This window comes from Macrobrachium rosenbergii, chromosome 44, assembly GCF_040412425.1.
Source record: "Macrobrachium rosenbergii isolate ZJJX-2024 chromosome 44, ASM4041242v1, whole genome shotgun sequence".
NCBI classification, from domain to species: Eukaryota; Metazoa; Arthropoda; class Malacostraca; order Decapoda; family Palaemonidae; genus Macrobrachium; species Macrobrachium rosenbergii.
The window spans coordinates 24,677,798-24,703,003 of NC_089784.1; the positions used below are offsets into that span (position 1 = coordinate 24,677,798).

The 25,206-nt window shown below is 35.1% G+C and overlaps 2 protein-coding genes across 6 annotated transcripts in view; one reads left to right on the forward strand and one right to left on the reverse strand.

Annotated features, from left to right (window-relative positions):
• Positions 1 to 76: 76 nt before the first annotated feature.
• Positions 77 to 20,644, reverse strand: LOC136829433 (serine/threonine-protein kinase Nek8-like). Of its 4 annotated transcripts, none has more exons than XM_067088050.1 (14): positions 20,392 to 20,644; positions 17,354 to 17,444; positions 16,071 to 16,244; positions 14,187 to 14,344; positions 13,266 to 13,416; positions 12,643 to 12,854; positions 10,930 to 11,127; positions 10,403 to 10,530; positions 8,166 to 8,264; positions 7,728 to 7,922; positions 7,099 to 7,252; positions 4,504 to 4,664; positions 2,953 to 3,114; positions 77 to 511 (listed from the first exon to the last, which is right to left on the reverse strand). In XM_067088050.1, the coding sequence occupies exons 1-14, from the start codon at positions 20,436 to 20,438 to the stop codon at positions 339 to 341; spliced, it is 2,103 nt and encodes a 700-aa protein (XP_066944151.1). In that variant the 5' UTR covers positions 20,439 to 20,644; the 3' UTR covers positions 77 to 338. The 4 variants fall into 4 exon arrangements, with proteins under 4 accessions (XP_066944151.1, XP_066944152.1, XP_066944153.1 ...); XM_067088051.1 differs by having other exon boundaries at positions 20,464 to 20,620; XM_067088052.1 differs by lacking the exon at positions 14,187 to 14,344 and having other exon boundaries at positions 20,392 to 20,641.
• Positions 20,645 to 22,929: 2,285 nt separating this feature from the next.
• The window catches only part of LOC136829434 (lysosomal alpha-mannosidase-like), a 48,369-nt gene continuing 46,092 nt past the window's right edge, over positions 22,930 to 25,206 (forward strand). Inside the window, exon 1 of one of the 2 annotated variants that reach the window (XM_067088055.1) lies at positions 22,930 to 23,194. In XM_067088055.1, the coding sequence (XP_066944156.1) occupies positions 23,114 to 23,194 (81 nt within the window). In that variant the 5' untranslated portion in view covers positions 22,930 to 23,113. The remainder of the gene's footprint in view (positions 23,195 to 25,206) is intronic. The other variant, XM_067088056.1, reaches the window with a different exon arrangement.

Genomic DNA, 25,206 nt, shown 5'->3' on the forward strand with positions numbered 1-25,206 from the left:
CATGTGTGAATCAAATTGTAAAAATAAAAATTCTCAATCACATAAAACCTCATATTTAATGAATGAGACTACATCACTTGATAATTAAACTTTATTTTCTTTGGTAAAATTTTGACAAGATAATTTCTGTACAGGTTTCAAGCAATTAAAAAAATGGCTAAAAAGTCAAGTGTATGACAGTTTGAATAAAAATATCACAGTGCTATACTTTATAAATACAAAAAAGATATACACTTCTGAAAGAGTCATCCTATCAACACTTTAAGGCACTTTTGTAAAACAAGTTACAGGTTCTGCCAGCAAAACTTGCATTTCAGTAATGTACCTGCCCGGCAGTCTCAAAACTTGTTACACAATAATATACAACTATCTGAAGAAGCTATGGCTACACGTCTGTCTCCACTCAGTGGTATATCAAGAAGGGAGGGTCGTATCTTTTCCCTCACACTGCACTTAGTTTGGTAGCTCTCTGGATCATCACCTTTTCCCCCCCAAGAGTAAACACGACCATCTGCAAAATTTAAGAAAATGGTTATCAAGGCATAATCATTATTGAACAAATGCCTAACTGCCACACTTTCATTTCATGTTACCCACGTACAATACGATTAAATGAGGATCAGTCTTGTGAAAAAAATGCATTGGTACATTACAGTTACATTTCAAAGAAACTACATGCCAGCTTCAGAGCTCACATACACATACGTACAATGAAAGATAAGAAATATACCAAATCAACTGACTTCCAGATGTAATAACAATTATCTTGCTAAAAACTGGGTTTACTAGCCAGGAGTGATTCAAAATTGATTTTTTCCCAGTTTTGTTTAAAAATGCACCTGCAGTAATAACAAAAATAAATATGAAGAAAAATTGTTATAGATACAGAAAGACTTGATTCAGTGGTAAAAGCACAATTAATTTTAAGAGGATTTACTTAAGTAATGCTTACTGGAACAGCAATTCTCGGCAAAGTAAATACCTGGGGAACTGAACATAGCAGTAAACAGCATTCTCAATTAATTAAAAATAAGGAAGGTGCTAGAAACACCACTAAGAATACAAATGGCCATCTATGTTAAGCCTATCTTCTGTCTGTCAGACAAAAGACTGTGAACCAAGGAACACTCAGAACATGAATATTAAGCATATATATCACTGACAGGGTTAAGATAAAACAGAAATATTTTTTTTAAATAACATGATATTATAGGCACCTTGCCCTGTACCATAGGACTTTCCTTTCACTGACTGCAAAACTCTTATAGATGCTGCAATGTACTTTAAAATATTCTCCTCTTTTGCTTCAACATTTCTAAGTTATTAATCTCTTAATTGTGATTAGTCATGTACACTTCTATGTTTACTTCTTTCATCTTTATGTTATGCATAAGTTGACTTATGATTTCTCTTCAAGTATGCAGGGCAATCCAAATAAAATATCAACCAGGGAAATAAAATAATATGATAAAAAATAACGAAATATTCGTTTCTACAACAAATTTGTAAAGAGTTTACAGCTGGCTCATCAACAAGCAAAAAGAAATACTTTGAAAGTTTAATGAGGATGTCATTCTCCATTTTTCCTTATAAACTTATTTATAATAATAATAATCGCCATAGGAAATCTTGACTTACCCTATCTTTCTAGCTCTGACAGATGAAGTATTTAGTATTTTCTATATCACAAAGGCAAAACACTGTACCTTAAATATAAATTTAATACTGTATTCCATACCCTTTTCTGGATCTCCCGTGTCACCCGTAGGTCCATTCAGCACTTATTTCTAGGTAATTTATGTTACCAGAGAAAGCTAAATGAAATGCTGGAGTTACTACCCCCAGAGCGAGGGTGTTTTGTTTGAACCAGACTCACAGGCTTTATCTTTCATCCCTAAGGTCTGTGTTCGTCTAAGAACAGTACTCCGGGTTTCAGTAATGTAAATAAAATAATCATCTTGTTCTTACCTTTCCTTGTTGGGGAAAAAAATTTTTTTTAATCAGCTTAGCTTCTAGTGTTAGTTTTCCTGTACTGTCTGCCCTGTCTGGCGGAAAATCATTTTGGTTTCCCCTCATCGGGTAGTGTTAACACCCTAACTTCTACAATTGAAGGTCCTCATTTTCGGTGGTCACCTTGGAAAGTACTCCCCTTTTACAAGGTCTGTTTCTGTGCCCAGTTTTCTCCTTGCAGGCAGACAGGACAAACAAAAAAAAGGGAGGGTTACTGTCATTGGGTCTGCTATTAGGCAGGAAGTATTTTTTAATACAAGCCTATTCAGGTGCTATTCTAAGCTCATGATCTTTGACGGTGACCATTTTATTTTCATTATGAAAGAGGACCTTACTAATGTTCATAATCTTTATAATAAGAATGATGTTTATTTCTCTGTTATTATTTCACCGGAAATCCAGAAAAAGGATTTTGACAAAGGAAAAATCTATTTCTGGAGAGGGCCCGTGTCCTTTTTCATTCTCTCCCTCCATGGTAAACTTCATTCTAGTGGGGTGGGTGCTAACATGGAATGCAGATAGTGTTGCCTTGTATTCCTAGTGCATGGGCTTTCTATCGGCACCTCTCTCGTTGGGACTTTTGACATTGGGAATCTCTAAGGATAAGGTTCCGTGTTTTTTGTAGTTCACCCTTTTCCATACACGACTCCATCTAGTGGAGCTTTAATACTCCAGCATTTCATTTAGCTTTCTCTGGTATCTAGCAAAATTACCTAAAATAACTGCTGAATGGACTTTTTCACCGGGTACACGGGCCCCTAGAAATAGATTTTTCCTTGGTCAAAATCCTTTTTATGCAAATTAAAAATGCATTCTTATTAGTTTGGGTTACGAAGTAAGTACATAGTTACTAATGAGGTAAATAATGTACATAGTAATATTCATACTGTAAAACAAAAATAAAATGCATAAAACTAATTCTACAGGAATAATTATTTTCACCTTTGGTAACTGCAACTGAAAACTCCTTGCCACAGGCAACTTCAACTACATGACTGCGGGAAACTGGCTCCATAACTCTGACAGGCACCCTTGGATTCTGTGAACCTTCATGACCTAACTGACCTGATGTATTTTTACCAGCAGTAAACACTTCACCTGCATCTAGAAAAAAACAATGTATTTTTCAAAGTATCAGTGGCACAATTATAAAATAAATACAAGAGCTTCTATGCTTATGATACAAACCCATTTTTGTGCTTTATAGATGTTTTATCAGCAGCATAAGTAGAGAAGCAATGTCTCATATTGCTAATTAAAACAGTACTTGATATAAGATGAAACAAAACCTCAGGAAGGCTCTATTTCACCTGCTAAATTCATCACTTCACTGGCTAAACCAAAGAGAATGTAGCTGATACACTAGGATAGCAAAACCATGATAAGCCACAGATTTCTGCCTATGAAAATTTAAAATTGGTTACAAAAACTCTTCATGCATTTGTATGAAAAACTATTACAATATTTTACAAATTCTGAAGAGCTAATTAAGAGGGAGGTAATAGACTTCTGAACTTTTTAACAGATGTTCTGCCAATTAGCAATCCTTTTAATTTTTGGAAAGTCATCTTGGAACCACTAGTCTCGTTATTGCAAAGATCTTTGAAAATGGCAGTAAAAACACTGCACAAGACATCTGTCAATGTCTCTTAAAATACTGATTGAATGTAGATTGGCTAGTTGGTACTGAATAAAATACTGATTGAATGTACATTGGCTAGTTGGTACTGAATGAGTTCCAAACAATTCCTGTTATAACCATAACAGTTCTTCTAAGATTAATTTACACTTCTTAGCAATAAGACCTTATAAATAAAAACTTTCAATAGGTTAAGGGGTAAGGAAGCTAATCAATCCAGACCAGCCAAAAAAATACAGAAAGAAAAATACACTTGCAGTTTTCTGCTAATTAAAGATGCAAAGACATTCATTATGGTTTTCCATTGTTTCCTAGACACCTCTGGACAGAGATAACAATATGATAGGAAGAATTATAATTACACTTCCCTTTCAATACATCAACTACACTAATATGACATGACAAGAATCTCAAAACTCAAATGAAATCTTTTTTAGCACGAAACAGTATTAATTGTTTTACTTCAAAAGAGACTTTACCCTGAATCATCCCTAATTTCTACGATGAATGCAAATAGCTGGGTTAAATTCTAGCCCATATGGGGCTTTGTCCCTTTGAATGTATCTGTTAAGATATCAACTGTGGAACAATAGGTTTGCTAAGACCAGATATCAACGCTCCATCTTGTAGTTCTCTATGACTTAATCTTCTGAGACTTATTATCTTAAGCTGAAGACCAAAACTTGGTAACTGGAAATAAACTGGTATCATTTTCACCAACTGCAAGTCTCTATGATAGAAAATATAATGGATATTCTCTTTTTCAAACATGCATTTCCTAATTTAATATTGTTATTTTGCAAGCTATTTCAAATGAGGATAAAAGACAAAAACATTTCTTGATCATATCTTACCAGTAAGGAAAACAGTGTGATCCAAACCCGCAGCTACTTTAGAAATGTTATTATTTGAAAGAGGTCGAGAACATGCAGGCACAAATGTTGCTACATCTTCAATTTGCTTAAGAGTTTCACATCCAGCTATATCTGTTTCATCCACACATAATTTGTTCATTCTGAAAGAGAATAAATAGCACAATATAACCAAGACAAAATGTAAAATTACTTACAACTAAAAATTATATAAAAGCAAGTGAACCAGTAGCAAGGATATTTCAATATTTTGAAATTTGTTAAAATACACAATCTGTTGTAACACTTTTGTATAATGTACCTTATTTTCACTCATAACTTTACTTAAATCTCTAATTACTAAAAGACTTAAAGCCTATGGAAACTTTACTTAGGAAACTTTCTGCTTATGGTTCTCTAAAAGCAGAGAGAGAATTCAGTCCTTTTTCTTGTATGAACAACAATGTTAGTTCAGCATTTTGTCAGTCTATCTTTTAAACATTTCAGCAGTTAACCCTAGGTCATCTGCCTATAAAGTAATTGATCCCAGGGGCTTCCTTTTCTGCAACCATTTGCGGCTTCCTCTTTATCATGATAAACGATACTGTAATAGACTCATGTCTGAACTTTGATGGACACCATCACTTATCGCCATCCAGCACTTGAAGACACTGAAAAGAGGGGGTTGGAGAGCAAGATAGATCCAGAAAATAAAGGATATAAAGTATGTATAAGGATCTAAACATGGAACTAGGAGAAAACCCAGAAATTACTCTAAGTTGATTGTTAGAGGTTGGCCAGCAAGAATAAAGATGGGAGTGGGAATGGAAGCAAAGGGTAAAAAAATGGTGCAGCTAAGGTTTGAAAGGACAACGCAAGCATCCCTTAGTAATTCATACAGTGAACCATATGAGGTACCCTTAGGGCACTACCCTACTATGCAGGGTCCCACATTCTACTGAACACCTACTTATCACTTTCTTCACTCTAGATTTCATGTTATGGTGCAGTAGCATCACCAGCTCAGGTCCTGTCCATCTAACTGCTTGTACTGTACTGGTATCCTGACAAAAATCTTCTCCAGAAACACAAATAAGTGGCATAATCTATATGATACCTTTACTGTTTAAAGACTATTTCTATTGTTTTAAAGACTATCCCTATTGTCAACTCCTCTGGTATGAAGCCAATCTGACAAATTTTAACTTTAACAATTTTGTCAGCCCTTCCTCAAGCACCTTCATCAATACTTTCCTTGTCTGCTCAATCAAATTTATACCTATATAATTTCAGCTTTGTAGTGAATTCCCTTTCTTTTGTATATTAATGCCGTCATATTTTTTTCCCACTTTTCTGGTTCTAGCCATTCCTTATCAGTTTTATCTAGTCAACACATCAATGACCACCTCTCCAGACACTTTTATCATCCTAAAGGTCCTGAGACTTTCCAACTTTCCAGCTTCCCAGGGCTCTCTCAACCTTTTTGTGTGTTATGTTCTCTATTGTCCCCTGTATCATGATGGCATCCTCCAGTTCACATTCATCCTCTTCATTCATTAAATGTTCAAAATACTTCCCTCCATCATTATGTGATTCCTTTCCCTTTCATTTTCCCCTTTTCAACTTTTACATACTTCATTAAGCCTTCTTTCAGCAGTTTCCACTGGCAACTTTTGATGCTATATTTGCTAACAATTTTTCTTTTTGATCCTTTCTCACTTAACTTTCCAGTTTCCTTATTCTTAAACTCTTGCTCTTCATCTTTCTATTCCTCATTATCAGCAATCCTTTTCATCGATATCATCTGTGCTTAGAATAACAAAATCAATAAGTGTTCCAGATTCTGCACTCTTATATGTTATCACTCTTAACTTCTCTCCTAAGCTCTATCTTTACATTACATCCTTAAAACCAACCCTGTCCCTACATAGTCGATCAGGTGTCCTCCTACAAATATACCCTCTGATTGTGGAAACTGGCACTGCCTCAGATAAAATTTCCCCAATGCCTTGCTTGTCTTCTTTTGTTCTTCCTGACTGTTATGAGCATACTGAGAATACATGCATCACCTGCTTGTTGAGTCATTTCAGTCTTCATTATTCTTCCCTCCTCCACTACATTTGTCAGCATGTATACACTACTTTGTCATTCATGCAATCATTCTACCAGAATCATGTTTCTTTCTGTCACTACTGACAGATTTTTTGCATGCTCCTTTCTTAACTTCTGTAGACAACAAATGTCCCGGTTGTTTCTAGCTGGTATCTCTACCATTCCTTATTTTTTCCTATAGTAGTTCCAACAGTAGTTGCATCCAGTTTCACTAAGCTTGTTTCATACTATTTTTCCAGAGATTGTCTACAGGAGGACTTGTAAGTTTTGATACTAACATCTTATGTTACATTTTCCATGTGCTCTTATTAACAAATTTTACTCCCCCTATTTGTCTGAGCTCAGAACTGGCTACTGACAGGAAGACTGGTCATAAATAAGAATTCACAAGGAGAGTCCACAAGACAGAAAGAAACTCAACACACGTCCAACCCATAAAAAAGAAAACCTTACTTTATTGTGCCAATGATGTCAATTACACCATACCTGTTGGACCCTGATGCTAAAAGAACACCTGAGGATGTTGTTAAAAAAGAACAATTTTCACCTGCAGCAACATTTACTACTTCATACATCATATCATCAACATTTGCAAGTTTAGGCCATAACTGCATTATTCTTGACCCAATTCCTAAACGACCTGAAAATATTAGAAGCGTTGATAATATAAGAAGTAAAAAGAATCAAGTGTTTCATTGAACAAGCCATGGTTTCACAAACCATGGCTTCCACTACTCTTGCACTACTTGAGGATGAGGGCAATACTGAGGGGCAGGAAAATGAAACTAACTTACTTATTAGGTAGGCATATTTAGGCAGTATCAATACACCAGCAATATGCATATACAGAAAGTGTGATAGCACATGGGAAAAATTCTTTACTCTTCTGCCACAATAACAAACTACACAAAATCATACAGCTATTTCACATTAAAAAACTGAGATAACAAATGAGAATCAATCTCAATCAAATAAACCATTAATAATATTCATACTACAAATACTGATGTACTTAATCATCACACACACCTTCAGGACAATGTGTGTTTGCAGAAAATATATTTACCATTATTTACAACACGTAAAAATAACATTCTTGAGTATGTTCTCCTTACCATTATCACCACATCCCCAGGTGTATACTTGCTGATCAGCTGAAAGTGCAACCACATGAGAAGCCCCACAAGCTATCTGTTTGATTGAAACACCGAGTAACGATTCCACAATTTTCAGTTGTGTAACATCATTTGTACTCCCATGGCCTAGACTGCCAGAGGCTCCACTACCACTAGTCATGAGAATACCTCTGTCTGTAAGAAATTTATAGAGGGTATGGGCTTAAATGACTTGAAATGTAAAGTAAGCACACTATGTAAAGCAAGATTATCATATCAAGTTTCTTTGGAAATCCTGAAATGCAAAGAAAAATTTCTTCAGTTCTAAAACACCTAAACTACAGCTGAGTGAAGGAAAAGATATGTGTAAGCAAGTAGCCATTAAAATGAACACCTAAAACTAATTAAAAAAAAACCAAAGTATTAAGATCAACTCACCAGTAATGCATGCCATGAAGCCATCACCACAAGCTACTTGAACAATAACAACAGGAGGTGATTTCAGTATCGTTGGGGTAAACAAAACGCCATCACTATCTGCAAAACAATTGTCAAAAAAACCTTAAACTTCTCTCTTATACTGATGGTAACTTATTCTACAATAACCAAGATATGCTTGAAATGTATACAGGCAGTCCCCGGTTATATTGGTTAAGTATATCTTAGTTTAACCAGACCACTGAGCTGATTAACAGCTCTCCTAGGGCTGGCCCGAAGGATTAGACTTATTTTTACGTGGCTAAGAACCAATTGGTTACCTAGCAACGGGGCTCCATTCCCGACAGCGTGACGATAACTGAAAATCGCAGACACCCGAAAATCGGCGATAATAGTGCCGATCCCCGATTATCAGCGCTGGTATCCGGCTATTGGTGCCGATAACTGGGGATCAGTGCTGCCGATAACCTGGGATCAGTGCCAATAACCAGAGATCGGCGCCAATAACCAAGAATCGGTGTCGAAAATCCGGTTATCGTCGTCGCTAGACAAGCCCCATAAAACCAGATCGCTGATAACCAGGGACTAAATCATGAAGGACAACGACGTAAGGATGAAACTGAAATTTCATTTTAAAACTTGATTTTTATATGGCAATACATATTGCACATCATATTATAAAAACAATTAAAAGTTACCATTCTTGATGTCTGATTCATATGCGGCAAGAAAGAGCAACTGGAAGATCCATTGCTTAAATGTGTCTGAGGTAAAAAATGGACCACTTTTGTTGGATGCATGATCATGACAATTGGGAATTGTGGTGTTGGAAAATTTGCTCCATCTCTTTAATATGAGAAAAAGAAAGTGCTAATTTCTTCTGATGTAAGAGCCAATGGAACTGAGAACCCCAGCATAGAGGTGTGAAGATACTGAAAACTCACAGCAAGAGTGAGAAAGTTGACAGAGGTAATGTTTGTTGAATTTTGCACACAACAGCTAAAGCAGCAAATATGGGACGTAGTTGGAAGAAGAATTTTCAGCTAAATGGCATCATGGAGATGTTGATGTTGTAGTCAGATGTGTCCATTATCTGAGTTATTACTAACAAAAACTGAATAACCCCAACTTGTGATTCTCAAAGTTTGGAGTCTGGCCTCCTGCCAGAAGAAGAGTATTTTTTTCATTTCTAAAGTATGTCTTACTGGCTGGCAAGCAAGGTACTTTCCCTCCAGTGAAAAGAATGATAATCTAATGATAACGGTTTCATGGTTAAGAGAGAGAGAGAGAAAAAAATTTTGTTTCAACAATGTACAGGCAAATTAATTATCTAAAGAGGTACTTGGTACAATAAACAGAAATCTACATGATTAAATTCTGATCATGCCAACACAGCAACAGTTTGGTATGGCAATAACCACAATACTTCTTCATGGAATCAGAGGCCAAGCACTGAGTGAATACTACCAAACCACTTGATAAAATATCCTACAAAAAAAAAAAACTATTCAACATCAAAATACAGTTAGTAAAATATGCCTGAAAAATCAAATCTACTTGAAATCCTCACAGCCACTACAGCACTTGCAAATGAACTTCAATATATAGGCAGTCCCCGGGTTACGACAGGCTTGGCTTAAGACATTCCGAACTTATGATGCTCTTCAAATATATTCATCAAAAATTATTTCCTGGTTTACAACGCATGTTCAGGGGTTACAACGCCAATCCAACAGAAGAAATATGGCTCCAAAACAGCAGAATGGTGAAAATTTGAAGGTTTTTTTATGAAAAACTCAATAAAAATGCAGGTTACATCATTTTCAAGACACCCAAAGGATTAAAAGTAAGGTTTTCCTACCATTTTCGACGATTTTTCGGCTCACGATGTGGTGTAGGAACGGATCCACCATCGTAAACCAGGGACTGCCTATATAAAAATGAATGAAACACCACTGGTCTGTAGCTGGCTATGAGAGTTACATGTGAGAGATTAATTTAGAATGAAAATACCTTGAAAATTACAGTCATATGCATAGTGCATATTGTATTGCAGTAACTAAAGTGCTTCACCTGTCAAAAATTACACTTTCACATAAGACCTCTGTGAACCTGATACTTAAGAAACCAATGTAGTTCTGTGACCATTTTAAGAAAAAGCTTTGAGACATACGAATACCAAAAAGAATCCTAGAAATTTGTAAAAAACTGTCACCAAAAGGTGAAATAAAGCTTACCGTCTACATCGGTGGAATCAGCTTGTGGCTGCCAAAGGATAACTTGGCCCAAATTGGTTGTGGCAGCTTTGTGAGTTTTGCTGGCTGCCACTTGACAGACATTTCCCTCACAGTGACCAAGGGAAAGTCTGTTTCCAAAATAAGAAAAAAAGCATCATTAGCAGTGTTTTCCCATCACTAATAAATTTGATATAACAAAAGTGACTACAGATTTTAGCCGAGATAAGATCTAAAACCAATCACTAAACCATTTGATAAATCATCCACAGCTCAGTTATATAATGAAATACCATATGTCACCGAGTAATTCAAGTGCAATGGAATATGAAGGCTATATTAACAGTAGACAATCAGGTACTGTACATTGAAAACTTCCATGAAAAAGAGGTAACAACAAATATCCAATTAAAGACAACAGTACACAACAACATTCCACTTAACAAAAGAAAATATCAGTAAAGTAAAATCATTCTTAAAATATAATATCATACAAAAACTGGAATGCAATACATAGTTTATTACAGTACCTGAATATATTACCACATGGATCCAAGAAAAATACATCAGAGGAGTGGGTTGCAGCTGAGATTTCTGTAGCATTTTCCATCTCATTTAACTCTTCTATGCAAACACTTCTTTCAGCATCTAGCTTTTCTCTGTCTGTTGAGTCTTCACTTCCTCTGGACGACCTGGTCCTGGTTCCAACTGATGACAAGCGTAATGGTCTTTGGAAAACAGAAGGAAATATTTGTAAAAAGACAGCCATTTTCCTCAGATATTTGGTGAGTATACTTATACTATTACTCCTACCACAAGGAAAGATATTAACATAAACTTTTGCGGGTTATCTCAATCTATCATCTTTATGGCAGAAAGTTCCCTGCTAATGGTACACTGTATATATACTTCAGATGGCTATAACAATCTGGTTCTTAATTTATGTTAAGAAACAAATGATCTCTTTTGAATAAAAGGTGAAATTAATTTTGCTTCCATCCTCAAAACATTTTTTAAAACAAATTATTATTTACATACAAAACCATTACTTTTATACAGGTCAACTGTAATTGCATGAATCCCAAAGACTCCTGCCATAACAAGGAAAAAGAAAAATTACTCCTGGTAAATGGTGCTAGTATCTCTAGTTCATTTTGGTTCCCAGGTGGCAAACTGCACCACTTGCCAGGTAGTCTGAACCAGATGCAAAAGAACACATGAGTCTTGAGGTAAGCAATGTGCGAAACTAAGCCATGCTGCTGTAAATGAAGAAGTACTTGATAGGACCAAGAGAGGTTCTATGACAATGTTTGGAACCTCAGAAAACTGAGAACAAACCATGAAGGATAACAGCATGCTTACAAAATCAGAATACTAAAATAATGGATAAACCATAAGCAGGTACCAAAAATAAATTGAGGATGATGAAAATAAGTTCCAAGGTACCCATCCCTAAAGATAAAACTTGGCTTGCTGCCACCACAGGCCCTACATAAAAATCATCTAAAATATTGTGAGAGATACCTCAGAAAAAACTCAGCAACAGTAGACTGGTATCTCCATACTGGCTTTCAAAACCACTTTAATATCCAAATTCCATCTAAATAATAAGAGGTAGAGACTGGCCTTATCTCTTGACTTTAACATAGGAAGCTTGATCCTATAAAACATTTTGGTAAGATCTCAGAATAAGTTACCATAGCTAAAAAGAAACTGCGGTTTTGGAGACAAAAATTTTAACTTCACACCACTGAATGAAATCACAAAACATGAAAAAGAGAAAGATAAAGGAGCAATGTAGGTATGTACCTACTGACTTTCCAGTACACAAAATTAAGGAATGCTTGTTGGTAAGATGAGGACTTACCCCCACCACGAAAATACCTTTCCTCTCCCTAACTGCCATTTCTCTAGTATGTGCTGTTATTTAGCATTCATTTTGCTGCCCCTGCCCCTTAACTAGGCAGTGGAGGTCTCTAAGTCTGTATAAATACACTTGTGAAATTTAGACCACACCAATAAGAGATTTCTTTCTGCAAACTTTTATACTTATAATTTTTTTCTTTCATATCCAGTTATTATTCTTTTCTGTCAGTACACATACCATGGAATATTTCTTATTTGCTTTGTACATATATTTGAATCACATCCTCAATTTATGAAGGTCCAAAATACAGTAAAGGTAAAATTCTGGTAAACAACTGAAATAAAAATCAAACAATTGAAATAAAAATCATATGTACCTGGAAACACATCGCACCATTCCCAGATCAGCATGAAGTTTAAAGATAGTGGGAAAAACCAGTGGATGACTAATAACTTCATGTATATTTGGACGCTGTGCTGGGTCCACATGCAGTAGTAGGTGAACAAGGGAACGCATTTCTGCACTATACTGGGGATGGATAGGGACAAATATTCCTCGCATGATTTTCATGATCAAAGCTGGCAGTGTCTGAAAATAAAATACACTTCTTTCAAAATAAAATTATAGTGATTAAATCTAACTGGAGTATGATTATGACATAACCAGAGGATGGAACAAACATAACGTGAAGGAATACAGTATATCAAAAGAACTAATCTTGATAAAAAATTGTAAACACTAGCATTCTGTAACATCCAGATTTTGGAACCAAATTTGAATTAACGTCACTGAAACTTAGCAAAACAAACATAAGCATTCTGAAACTCTAAAAATGGATGGTAATAAAGATTAACATAATTTGGCTATACTGTTTAGTAATAGTCTATGCCAGATCAAGATAGAAATAATCTGGCAATATCAAAATATTTTAAGCATATAAAATAGACAATAAGTTAGGTGTCCTTGCATAAATAAATGAAAGACAGTGTACTGACTCACCCCTGCTTCAAAGGCTCTCCTTAAGGTAAGCATCTCATATAGAACACAGCCAAGGGCCCATATATCACTCTTCTTATTATATGGTTTTTCCTGACATAATTCAGGTGAAAGATAGCATGGAGTTCCAACTACTGAGTGTGCTTTGCTTTTACTGTAATATATAAAAAAGTACTTAAAACACATACAGAAAATTTTTTATTTGATTATGGCTGATCATATACAATGAGAAATAATTTGTTTTGTATTTCTATATGGATAACAAATAAATCATATTCTTGTTATTCTGAAATTTTCTGGGTAAAAAATTATAACATTTAAAAACTGAGAAACAATGCTCTGAACACCATTAACACATAACCTCAACAAAGGTTTGTTGACAATGTGTCTTGAGCAGCAGTGTTAATTTTGCAGCATCCCAACAACCCAGTTCCACTATTTCATCAACCCTTTAATTCCTTCCACTTAATTGTCTTTCAATTTGTTGTGCTCAAATCTTTGCCCCAAATTGAAATCCTTCAGGCTGAGCCTATAAAAGTCCATACTTGTGACTTTGTAAATTGGTTAAATAGGAATACAGTACTGTACTTCATAATAACAATAATAAATACATATAAGAAATTATGAAGGTCCAGAGAGTCATTTAGAATGGGGTTAGATGAACACCTGGACTACATACAAAATCAGGCAGTGTGTGCACAACACATAAAAAAGGAAAGAATTTATTTCACATCTCAACCCACTGAGGGAAAATCTACAGTGGAAACTTTAATACTGTACATGATGACAAATATGTGCAGAAGCAATAAATATAACCTACTCCAAAATCATACTTACAAATAGAATTAGAGTTTCGTATAACTTTAAAATAAATAAAAAAAAAATCTTATCCATACAAAATACTGTACTTGGAAAATATATTACCTGCTAAGAATTTTTGAAATACCAAAATCCCCTATCTTTACAATGCGATGAGATCTATCTAAAAGTATGTTGTGTGACTTGATGTCTCTGTGAAGAATGCTGCATTCATGAATATGCTTTATGCCTACCACCAACTGGCAAAATAGGTGTAATACATCCTGCCAAAAAGGTAAATAGAAGTTTCATCATTACAGTAATCAACAGGTAAAACAGCTATAAAATTTCAAAAAAAATCTATCTTATCTTGAAATAATATTTTTAATGGTGTTTATGTTCCACAAATATAAACCTCTCCTTTTACTCATGCCTCAAGTCAAAAAAGAGCAAAATGATTTAAGTACTGAAATTATACAATAGAAGACTCATAACTTGCTCTCATTGGTAAATTATACTATTTTACAGGGACAGCCTTCCTCCTTATCTGGATTATGCAACATTTAATGCCTCAGCATGCAAAATTTATCTAAACATGCCATTCTGAAGAGCTACTGGAGGTCATTCTCAGTAAAACTCAGAGATGCTTTGGGCCTTGCATACTGAGGTGAGGTTTAAAGCACTACTATATTCCCACAAGTTATGGCTTCACATTGCATCCTTCTGGACTTACAGGAAGCTTTTTGGCTGAAAACTTTAGCCAAAACATAAGACAAGTATTTCCACTAAATTTCTTTCAGGATGGAAACTTTAGTCTCTCTAAGCACTCAAACAGAAAGGGGTCTAAGTACATCCAAACTGATCCTTTCCACAGGGCATTCCAAGAATCGAGTGTCTATGAATATATTTTCTTAATTGCCTCAAGCAAGTCATTTCAGGGGCATATGGCAATGGGACATGGTGAAGGTGCACAAGTTAAAGTGCTTAAAGGTGCCAAAACCTCAGGAGCTTTCACCTCTGGGATGTAACTCACAAGTTGTAAGACTCACACTCATAAAGATCAATAGTAGCAGCAGCACAGGCAAGCTAATACCTGCTCCAGTTGAGGTTTTAGGCTTGACACACTCTTCATCCTCTTTACCTTAGTCCTTTCATTTTTCACTGTGGCATCTTTAGAGACATAGAGTTTCTATGGCATTTCACCACTATAACTCATTTGACTTTTACTGACTTGTCTTACTTTTCTATCATTAGCTGGGTGATCTATAACAAATGGATCCAGTAGGCCCCATTATACCAGTTTTAGGGCATTCAGCAGCTTAATCCTCCCACCTAAATTTTTATTTGAGATAATGATAAGTAATGACCTTGTGAAAAAGAAATAATTCTTTATAACAAAATCCTGACTACAAGAAAAGTAAGCCTGTTGACTGCTGGGGACACAAGAATCCAAGGTCACATGTGTAGGCCTATCACCCCTCTTCCTTTGTTGATTAAAAGCTTGAAGAGTTCTGAGGTATTAAACCACCAAGAATGAAGGCTAATTTTAAGTAATGTACCATACAAAGAATGACATACATTACCATAAATTTACTAAAAGCATAAAGATCAATGGCATTTTACATTACAAAATCAAAACAAGTCAGTCACTGGAGGTCCCCCACTCATAATCACTATTCCACCAGTTTCTGAGATGTTGCAGCACAGCTAAAAAAATGTTGTTGTTGTATGGACACCAATTTCATTTACGCTCATATTTTTAATTGTTAAACAGGTACATGAAGTACATTACATTTCCTAATGACTACAATATGTACATATCATGAATCAAGAAAATTATTTAATCAGTATCATTCATTGCAAAGCTCTTCAACAAAGTTAGTTACTGTATGTAAGAAGTGTTTAATCATAGTCTAAGAAAAATAAACTTTATTTTAAACTATTTAAAACTACTAATGAGATATACTGTACCTTTTAATGATCCAGCTCATGATTACAAGTAGTACTAACCTCTTCTTGAAGAAGGTTTCCTTCACCTCGACAGCGAAGGTAATCATATAAGTTCCCTCCTGGAGCATATTCCATGACAATCATCATTGTATTATTTTCAAGAAAATTCTCATAGTATTCAATTATGTTGGGATGATGAAGCATTGCCAAGACCTTTACTTCATTTTTTGTTAGCTGAAAAAGATTTAATTTTGAACTGCAATTAAAAAATATAAATCTTAAGAATATTTCATGTTTCACAAAAACAAACATTTTACTTTTTTATCAATATAGTACCTTAACAACTGGCCAAGAAAGACAAAGCCAGTGGTGAACTAGGATTTTAATAAGAGAGATACTAGTCATATGAAGTGCAGGGCCTTTTCACTTCTAATCTGTATGAAAACCAAGGATTTGCAATAACTGGAGATTGAGGGTGGGGATTTTTAAAGAAACCATAAAGTTTTTACAAAAACTTACGACTGTAGTTAAATAAATTTCTAGTTCATAGATAAAAACTTTTTATATTTTCTCATGGCTTATTACCCAATTAGAGAACAACAAGCAGTGAGCCATATATAGATGCTCAGATTAACTAAATGCTTAATAGCACTGCGGGTGACCTTTCCTAGTTACCTGTCAAATACTCTTGCTTTTGAACTATGAGCACCAAAGGTGTATGACAATAAAGAGGCTCTAAGAAGAAACAAAAGTAGCATCTCAATTTTGTACAGTACAGGGTCATACAAACTTAAAATTTCATGGTTTCATTTTTGTGGAATACACAGCAAAAGACCTCATACTTTACTGATATTTCTAGGATGGCAGTCTATGAGAAATGATGATAAAAAAAAAAATTGGCAAAGTGCATGAATAATGTTGTAAGGAAGTAGCAAACAAACACACTCTCACTCAGATTGAACAAAATAGTGATGGGCACCAAATTTACAGAGCAGCAGTGCCTGAGATAAGCTACAGGTTCAGCTGTAGTGGAAACTACACTAATAAATATAGCAGTTTGGAGTACAAACCTCAATCTCACTGTCAGATTTGCTTAAGAGAGATAACTTTACAACAACGGTCTACACTCCTGTTGCCCTGAACATACTTCTATTTGAAGAAATGCACTTCTTTAAGTTTCTAATCACAATGAACCTGTTGGACTTGATTCTTCATCAAAATTAAGCTAAAGTAACATGATACCTGACAAAATACTGAATTAAAGTCAACTGCAACATAATATTTTGGTGAACTATGGCTATAGGGGTTGAATAATAAAAAGATGCTAAAGTTAAGAAACTTACCTCACATTCCTCTGTTGTTATAGACTCCATGGGAATCTGTTTGATAACAACCTGCTTATTATCAAACAGGCGACGATAAAGATATACATTCCTGAAAAGGAGTATCAATTACTTTAACAATACTCTGTATTATTTCCTGAAGAACTGTAAAGTGCCACAGATCAATACTAGATATTAATTCCAATTTGTTAAAAAAAAACATGTAGTTTTCCCACCAGTTACAAATTTATTTACACAGCATGTAAAAGGAAGGAAACATTTATTGGAGTACAGTACCAAATCTCTATGCCAATAGTTATTAATATACTGTACACACAAAATGACAAACGAAATTCTACTCTTAAAAACCAAATGACAATTTCTCATTCTACACAAAATTCAGATGAGGTGCATTGTTCCTCATTAAGGACTAGATGAGCCAAGCACGCTAATTACTGTACCCATGAGATACAGGAGTACATACTGAACATATGTCACTATCAAATTACATCTTCTGTACTATTTTGACCAATCATCTCACTAAGTTCACCTACTGTACCCTAGGAAGTCTAGCAGCATAACTGCACTGTATACACAAGCACATACACATGCCTATCATACATTAATCTACAGATTTTGATGAAAGTTTATTTTGTATCTTAATATATACCTGTACATATGTATGTGTGTGATCTAACTGATTTACCCCTATAACCTATCATAGCTGGCTAATTGCTTTGGTAGGCACAAGTTTGGAAACTAAATAACTCATGGCTAAGTAGCCATTCAATACAAACCCAGGTTCAAAGCAAAATACCTACATTTATTTCTAAATGTTATGGGCTAATCACTTACAAAACCTGGGCCTAGCCTAGTCCACATTTTAGTTTTCCCTTTGAGGCCTAGGTGGAAAGAAAAAATGGCCACACTTCTTATATTAGGCCTAACAGTAATACCATCAAACTTATGATAAGTTCTTATCTGGTACACTTGTTCTGACTGGTCTGCATTCTATAACCTCTAGCTAGCCTAGACTAACCTATGCAGTAGGCCTATGATGCACCAAGTTGAATTAAATTGAATATAGAATTTATGCCAAAGCCAAGCACTGGGATCAATGAGGTTATTCAGCGCTGAAACCGAAATTGACAGTAAAAGGTTTGAAAAGTGTACCAGGAGGAAAACCTCACAGTTGCTCTATGGGTAGTTCTAAGTAAGAGCTCTGCACGGACTATTACCTTGGAAACTGATTCTTCCTGGATGAAAGAGGTGGTGGTGTTTATTGTCGGTCAATTATTATTAACCTCATATCTACCCAACATGGTTGGGACCCTTTGGGAAAGCGGGGTTTTGGAAACGATCGAAACAAGACTGGACCGCCATGTTGTTGTTATGGAATGGTTCCTCGCATGATCAAGTCATTTGGGAGCCATGTGTTTAAGAAGGGATTGGCTAAGAAAACCTATTATAAAAGGAACTATACTAACCTAACGTACCCTAACCTAACCTAACCTAGCAGGCCGTGTTGCTTAGCCCCCCAAACCCCCAGTAAAGGAAACTCCATGTTTTACCAAAAGCTCCCCTATAACACTGCGTATGAATGATAGCATTCCAGGATGACCAACGTACAACCTCTGAGGTTAATTACAGTTGATCAACAAAAATAACAGTAAATTCCTAATAAGCAACCAAAATACTATAGGAAAATCAATTTCCAAATTAATACCCAATGTGGAGCTCTTGCTTTGTTCTACCACACTATGAATCAATTGTTAGGAGAGGGTGAAAAGTAAGATGGAAGAAAGAAAATATGAAAGGAGGTACAGTACCATAAAAGGAACGAAAGGGGTTACAGCCAGGGGCTGGGAGCACGCTGCAAAGAATCTTAAGTAAGGTCTAAAGTGCACTGCATGAGGTGCACCGATGGCACTACCCCTCTACAGTGTATGGTGCACCAAGTGGATTGGTAGGTAGCCTATTTGGTAGAACTACATAGTAGCTCTGCAGTGGCAACTGCCTCCTAACTTAATTTTTTCTACAGTTTTTTGGTTGCTAATTATGAATTTACCTTTAATTTTTACGCTCGAGTGTAATTAACCTGTAATTAACCCCCTGAAGTCCATCCAACAAGGGGTTTCCATACGCCGATCTTCACAAGACAGAGCATGGATCGTCTGTTTCGAACGGTTCATATCCCGTCCATAAGTACAATAACTTGTTAACGTATGGGTACCTAACACCCCGCCAGTACTAAACACGGCGAAGGGACATTCCATTTGACCGACAACAAACAGATGCACTGCCAGTATCAGAACCCCTAAAAGTAAAAAAACCAGTATAGCAAAAACCACCTATTCTAAGGCACGCAGTTGGTATACCTATAGTTGAAAAGGTAAAAAACAGGTGCAGAGCTAATATAATAATAATAATGGTAATTACCACCTATTCTAAGTCATGATTCATACAAATATTTACTGCATCTTCCGCAAATTAAGAGTTTGGTATACCTATAGGGACGTCATAGGGGACTAGGCCCCATCAAGACACTGATGGTCCCCAAGACATGGTTTGCCCTCTGTCTTAGCTTTTGAAATAAACTAATAATAATAATAATAATAATATATAGACGTTAGGGTAAATTTCGGTAACCCTGGTTTTTTAAAATGCATAAGCCGCATGAGCGGTACCATGGCCCTGTTTGCTAAAGGTCAGATTTTATATATTTAACTCAAATAATAATAATATATAGGTGGGTGTGGCAGTTTGCTCTTTATATTAACTCAATACAGCTCTTCAAGGGTATGGCTTTAAAATGCTCCAAAATGCACACAAATTTCCAAAAATTTCTCGGGGGGGGGCTAGCAGCGTCCCCCCTATCCCCGTCTGATTGGGCTTGCTTTGCTCGCCACCCCACCCATGCCATAGCCTAAGTTCTAAACCTTTGGCCCCGCCCCACCCCGAAGAAAAATCTGAAATGACGCCACTGTATACCTACAGAAAATACAGTCAATTAAAACCATGCAATACTTGTAATTAAATGAAAATTTAAGCATCCTCACCCATAAGCTCCTCTTCCCACTGCCTGAACTGGTTCATACTTTTCCATGATTATGAATCCCTTAGTAACTTACGGCCTAGGACATACACGTACGTCTACACGCAAACATTTTCTAGAAGATAATGCAACAAGGGTTGACACGTATCAATAGTAAACCATATAAACATCTTATATCAAACTATGCCTGTACGGGACCACATCGTAATGGGATATGGAGAACTTTGGTTGTCATGCAGGCTTATTGTTTATGTTTTGAGGGGACGTTCCTTATAGACGAATATTATCTTAGGCGGCGTTCTTTATCGCTCTTATTAATAAACATTTTCAAGGTTTATTTTTTTAATTTACATTTCTCTCTCTCTCTCTCTCTCTCTCTCTCTCTCTCTCTCTCTCTCTCTCTCTCTCTCTCTCTCTCTCTCTCTCTCTCTCTCTCTCTCTCTCTCTCTCTCACAGTTCTTTTATCTATTTTGTTTCATGGCATGAATCATGCATATTATTTTGAATATTTGTTATAAGCCAAAAGCCGCTTGATTAAAAATGCTGGCTATAATATCCCTCAACTACATTGCCAACAAGAGACTTCAATTTGCAGTCAGTATATGTATCTGAATAATTACAGTCTAAAAAAAAATGGGTTACTGTGTAAAAGGATAAATAGTGACGCTTGGTGTGATAGAAAAGTCAATTGTCTTAAACCAGAGGAAAGTGTGGATGTTGAATGAGATATGAGAAAAACAGAAAGACTGAGCTAAACTGTCTGTATAGTATATTATTGGTAAGAAGGGTCAAAATGATGACACGTTTCTTTCTGATTCAAAGCGAGGATCTATATAACTACGATCCAGAGCAGCAAAGCCTTCTAAAAAACTTTAATTTTCTCACTTTATTATAGAAGAGAGTGCGCTGAACAACAGTCATAAATTGAACTGACATGTATACTGCATTTCTGCACCTATATTTTAAGGAATCAGGATTTGTTTCCTTTCTCTCAAAGATCGGATGTGTAGTAACACGTATATGCACATATTTATTTCAACGTTTTAATAATTTTAGCATGTAGTTTTTTTACGCGAACAATTTAAACTCTATCTTTGAACGTGATTTATGATACCAAGTTGTAAGCCCCACCCTATATGCGCCATACCCTTTTCCCCTGAAAAATATCCTATCTCACGGATGGGTCAGCTCTGTGTCAATGTAAACGAATAACCTTTGTTTGTTATGGGGATCCCGTTCACCCCCATCGGCCCCGATATTCCACATCCCCAACCAGCCAAGAGTCATTAGACCTTGGTCAAGAGTCTATGGCCAGGCTGTAGAGAACGACTCTAGGTCGCTCAGTTCGGATGTACTGAGATTTATCAGTAAAGATGCGACCCAACTCATTTCTTCCATATTTCAGAAGCCGGCTTTCACGTTGCATTCATCCTCAAAGGGAAAATGTTAATGAACTCATATGATATTCACACAACCAATTTCATTTCATATATATATATATATATATATATATATATATATATATATATATATATATATATATATATATATAGTGTGTGTGTGTGTATTAGGGATACATTGGGAATAAGTACCATACCATAAATTGGAGTGGGGCCCAGCTGGTTTTCAATAATAGCTGGCTGTACAAAAGGAAGATGCTAGAATCTGGTATCATCAGTCTTAACGGTCAAACACATACCGCCAACGTCGTACTGCCACACCTGCATACATCTTATATACTATACTCTTGTCACATATCATTTGTCCATACTTCACTAGTGAGAAGTGATACAGAAGTATCTGAAATATATGGTTGCAATTGCACATAGTGTTTTCATGGGCCTTTTGTCTTCATATATATATATATATATATATATATATATATATATATATATATATATATACATATATATATATATATATATATCCACAGGAATTTACCTTCTGGTTTGCAGGAAGTCACTTGGGATGAAGTTGCTAGCCCAGTGCCTTTCTCTATGCTGGCTACGACCAACATAGCGTTCAATTGTCAGGTACTGTACATAATTCACTACTTAATGACAATGAGACATGCACAATGGGTTCCGGCCCGCTCCTGAATGGAAAGAAGAACCTCTTGAAAGAAGGGCATGAGTTCCAATCACTGGATTTTAGTACCTATATTTATAAAAAAAAAAATATATATATATATGCCGGAATACTATTTTTTGTGAAGTTCGCCATAACGTCACGACAGGCATTTGTTATTAGTGAAAGAGTTTCTTTTCTCTTTCTTTTTAAGCTTCAGTAACGCAATCGCTTCCTATTAGATCATGTCATCGTCCGGCGAATCATCACAGAACTGAGCACTCCTGTTTTCAAGAGTTGTCAACAAAACTTATTTAGATATTCTTTATTATTCAAAATCCTTTTATTGTGGAAGAAGAAAAGTATATATTATCATATCTCTATAAGAAATTTAAGAGAAATAATCAAGTCTGGTATTGGATAATGTTCGATAGAACCATAAATTGTAGACGAAACATGTATTGGCAACTATGCTAGTAAATGCCATGAACCACGAGCTTGGGAACTTGGGTAGTTCTGAGTTCTGACAGTCGAACCTACGAAGTACGAAGTATTCCGGTGTGGTCCAATTTACCTAGAACACGCTCGCTGCTAGCATTCGTCTGCTCCTTGCACTGTAGACAATCTGCGCTCATGGTTACAGACAAGCATAACTGAATATGCATCGTAACGTCCTTGCCAAGGGTCACCTTGGAATCCTACTGCTTTCCTACCTGCCAGTGGTAACTCTGCTCAATCCAGTAAGATACTTTAACGTTTATATTGCCTAATGTGTGTCATTTAGTGAAGTACTATATTTATGTATGAATAGCCTTGACATTAGCAATTCATGTGTAAAATGTATGGCCATATGTCAGTTTTTTTTAATTACGAGAGATATAAGAATTGCAATTTACGTGTGTGATGAAAAAGGATAGTAAATGGTAGGTTATGCATGATTATGAAGAATGAATGAGAAAGTAACTTTGTGTAGTCATTCCAATTACACCTGTGATAAGAGGCAGCAATATTGCACATACAGATTTGTCTGACTAAAACAGCGCTTAGCACTTATGTAATTTAATATCCATATAAAACCAGACTTGGGTAAGTTTAACGACCGTTAAAACAAGTACTTTGTGTTTACGATAAGTGATCCCCCTCCGTGAAAGTGTATTGGAGTTTGCATGTAACTTTTATAGATTTTTTTTTTTTCCTGTTCAGTTGAAATTGCCATTTTCCTTTTGTGTTATTTTTCTGATTTACTATATTATAAAAAATGACGGGGATTTTTAGAAATAACTTTGAAACAGTAATGTATTCCGTTTTACTTACTTTAATGTTGCTCGGCACTTACATGTGGAAGATTTGGTAATTGTTAAACGAGTTTATTATCTGCAGATTGTTACTCACTCCATATATATATATATATATATATATATATATATATATATATATATATATATATATATATATATATATATATATATATATATATATATATATATATATAATATATATATATATATATATATATATATATATATATATATATATATATATTATATATATATATACTATATATATATATATATATATATATATATATATAATATATATATATATATATATATATAATATATATATATATTATATATATATATATTCCACTGTATATATAATATATATAGAAATATATAAAATGCTTTATATATATATATATAATTATTATATATTTATATAGCTGTATTCCACTTAGGAAAAGGAAAAATGCTTTGGTTAGAATATGCCCAACAGTTTCGTCCTCCAATGGACCTCTTCTTGGACCGTTTATTATGGAAAGAGAAAAAGCTTACAATGTGTATGTAACCAAGAAAGGCCTAAAATCTTAAACATACGAAACACCATTACCAGAAACTAGCAGTCTGAACAAAAAACATACAACAGCAAAACAATACAATAAAATAAGAATAGCAGTTGAACAAATGAAAGTTACCAAAATATCAAAAGAGGTAATATGTCCATTGGAAACAGCATAACACTAAGTACATATTAACAAACGTATATGATAGTTAATGGATAACATCATCCAATTTGTACTGACGTCTCACGGCATGTAAAATAAAAGGATCTAATTTATATAAACCAGGCAATAAATTAAAATTTTTACCTTTGCTATGAACAATGCAAGCTGTCTCTATCAAATTTCATTCAATAAAACCTGTGCTCTTAAATAAAATCTTTGACCCGAGCCAGTCAATTGTTAAAGTACACAAACTACTGTGACCACATAAAGCATTGCTTGTACTGTATTATTTGTTCTTATATTTAATTATTTAAAATGCGTTTTTCGGGTGCCTTCCCAGTTTGTCCTATATAAAAACTACCGCACTTGCATGGTATCTTATTTATAAAAATTACTCCTCCATTGCTTTCCGGACTGTCGACTATCATGAATTAAAGTTTTACCAATGGTGATAGGATATGAAAAAGTTGCACTAGAACCAAGTAACCTTAGGGGGTAGACTGTAGACTCTGTGGGATGGTATAGAAGTATAAAATTCAGTTTTCTGTTTTTCTCATGTGAGTAAAATGTTTTCCTTGCTGTTAGACTATAATCAGTATCTTCTAGTTTAAAGTTATTTTGAATACTAGTTTAAAATCAAATTCCTCATTGATAAATTCTGGACTGCAGACATTGAGTGCTCTAAGAAACATTGATCTTACTGCTGAGAGTTTTACATCTAATTTGTTGGAGGAGTAACTGTTAATA

Coding starts and splice junctions, on each gene's coding strand:
- LOC136829433 (XM_067088050.1), bottom strand. CDS start 20,438: ATGGAAAAGTATGAACCAGTTCAGGCAGTGGGAAGAGGAGCTTATGG. Junction 14,345..16,070: donor GAAACCTTCTTCAAGAAGAG/GTTAGTACTACT, acceptor CCTTTTTGGCAG/GATGTATTACACCTATTTTG. Junction 13,417..14,186: donor ATTTCAAAAATTCTTAGCAG/GTAATATATTTT, acceptor TATATATTACAG/TAAAAGCAAAGCACACTCAG.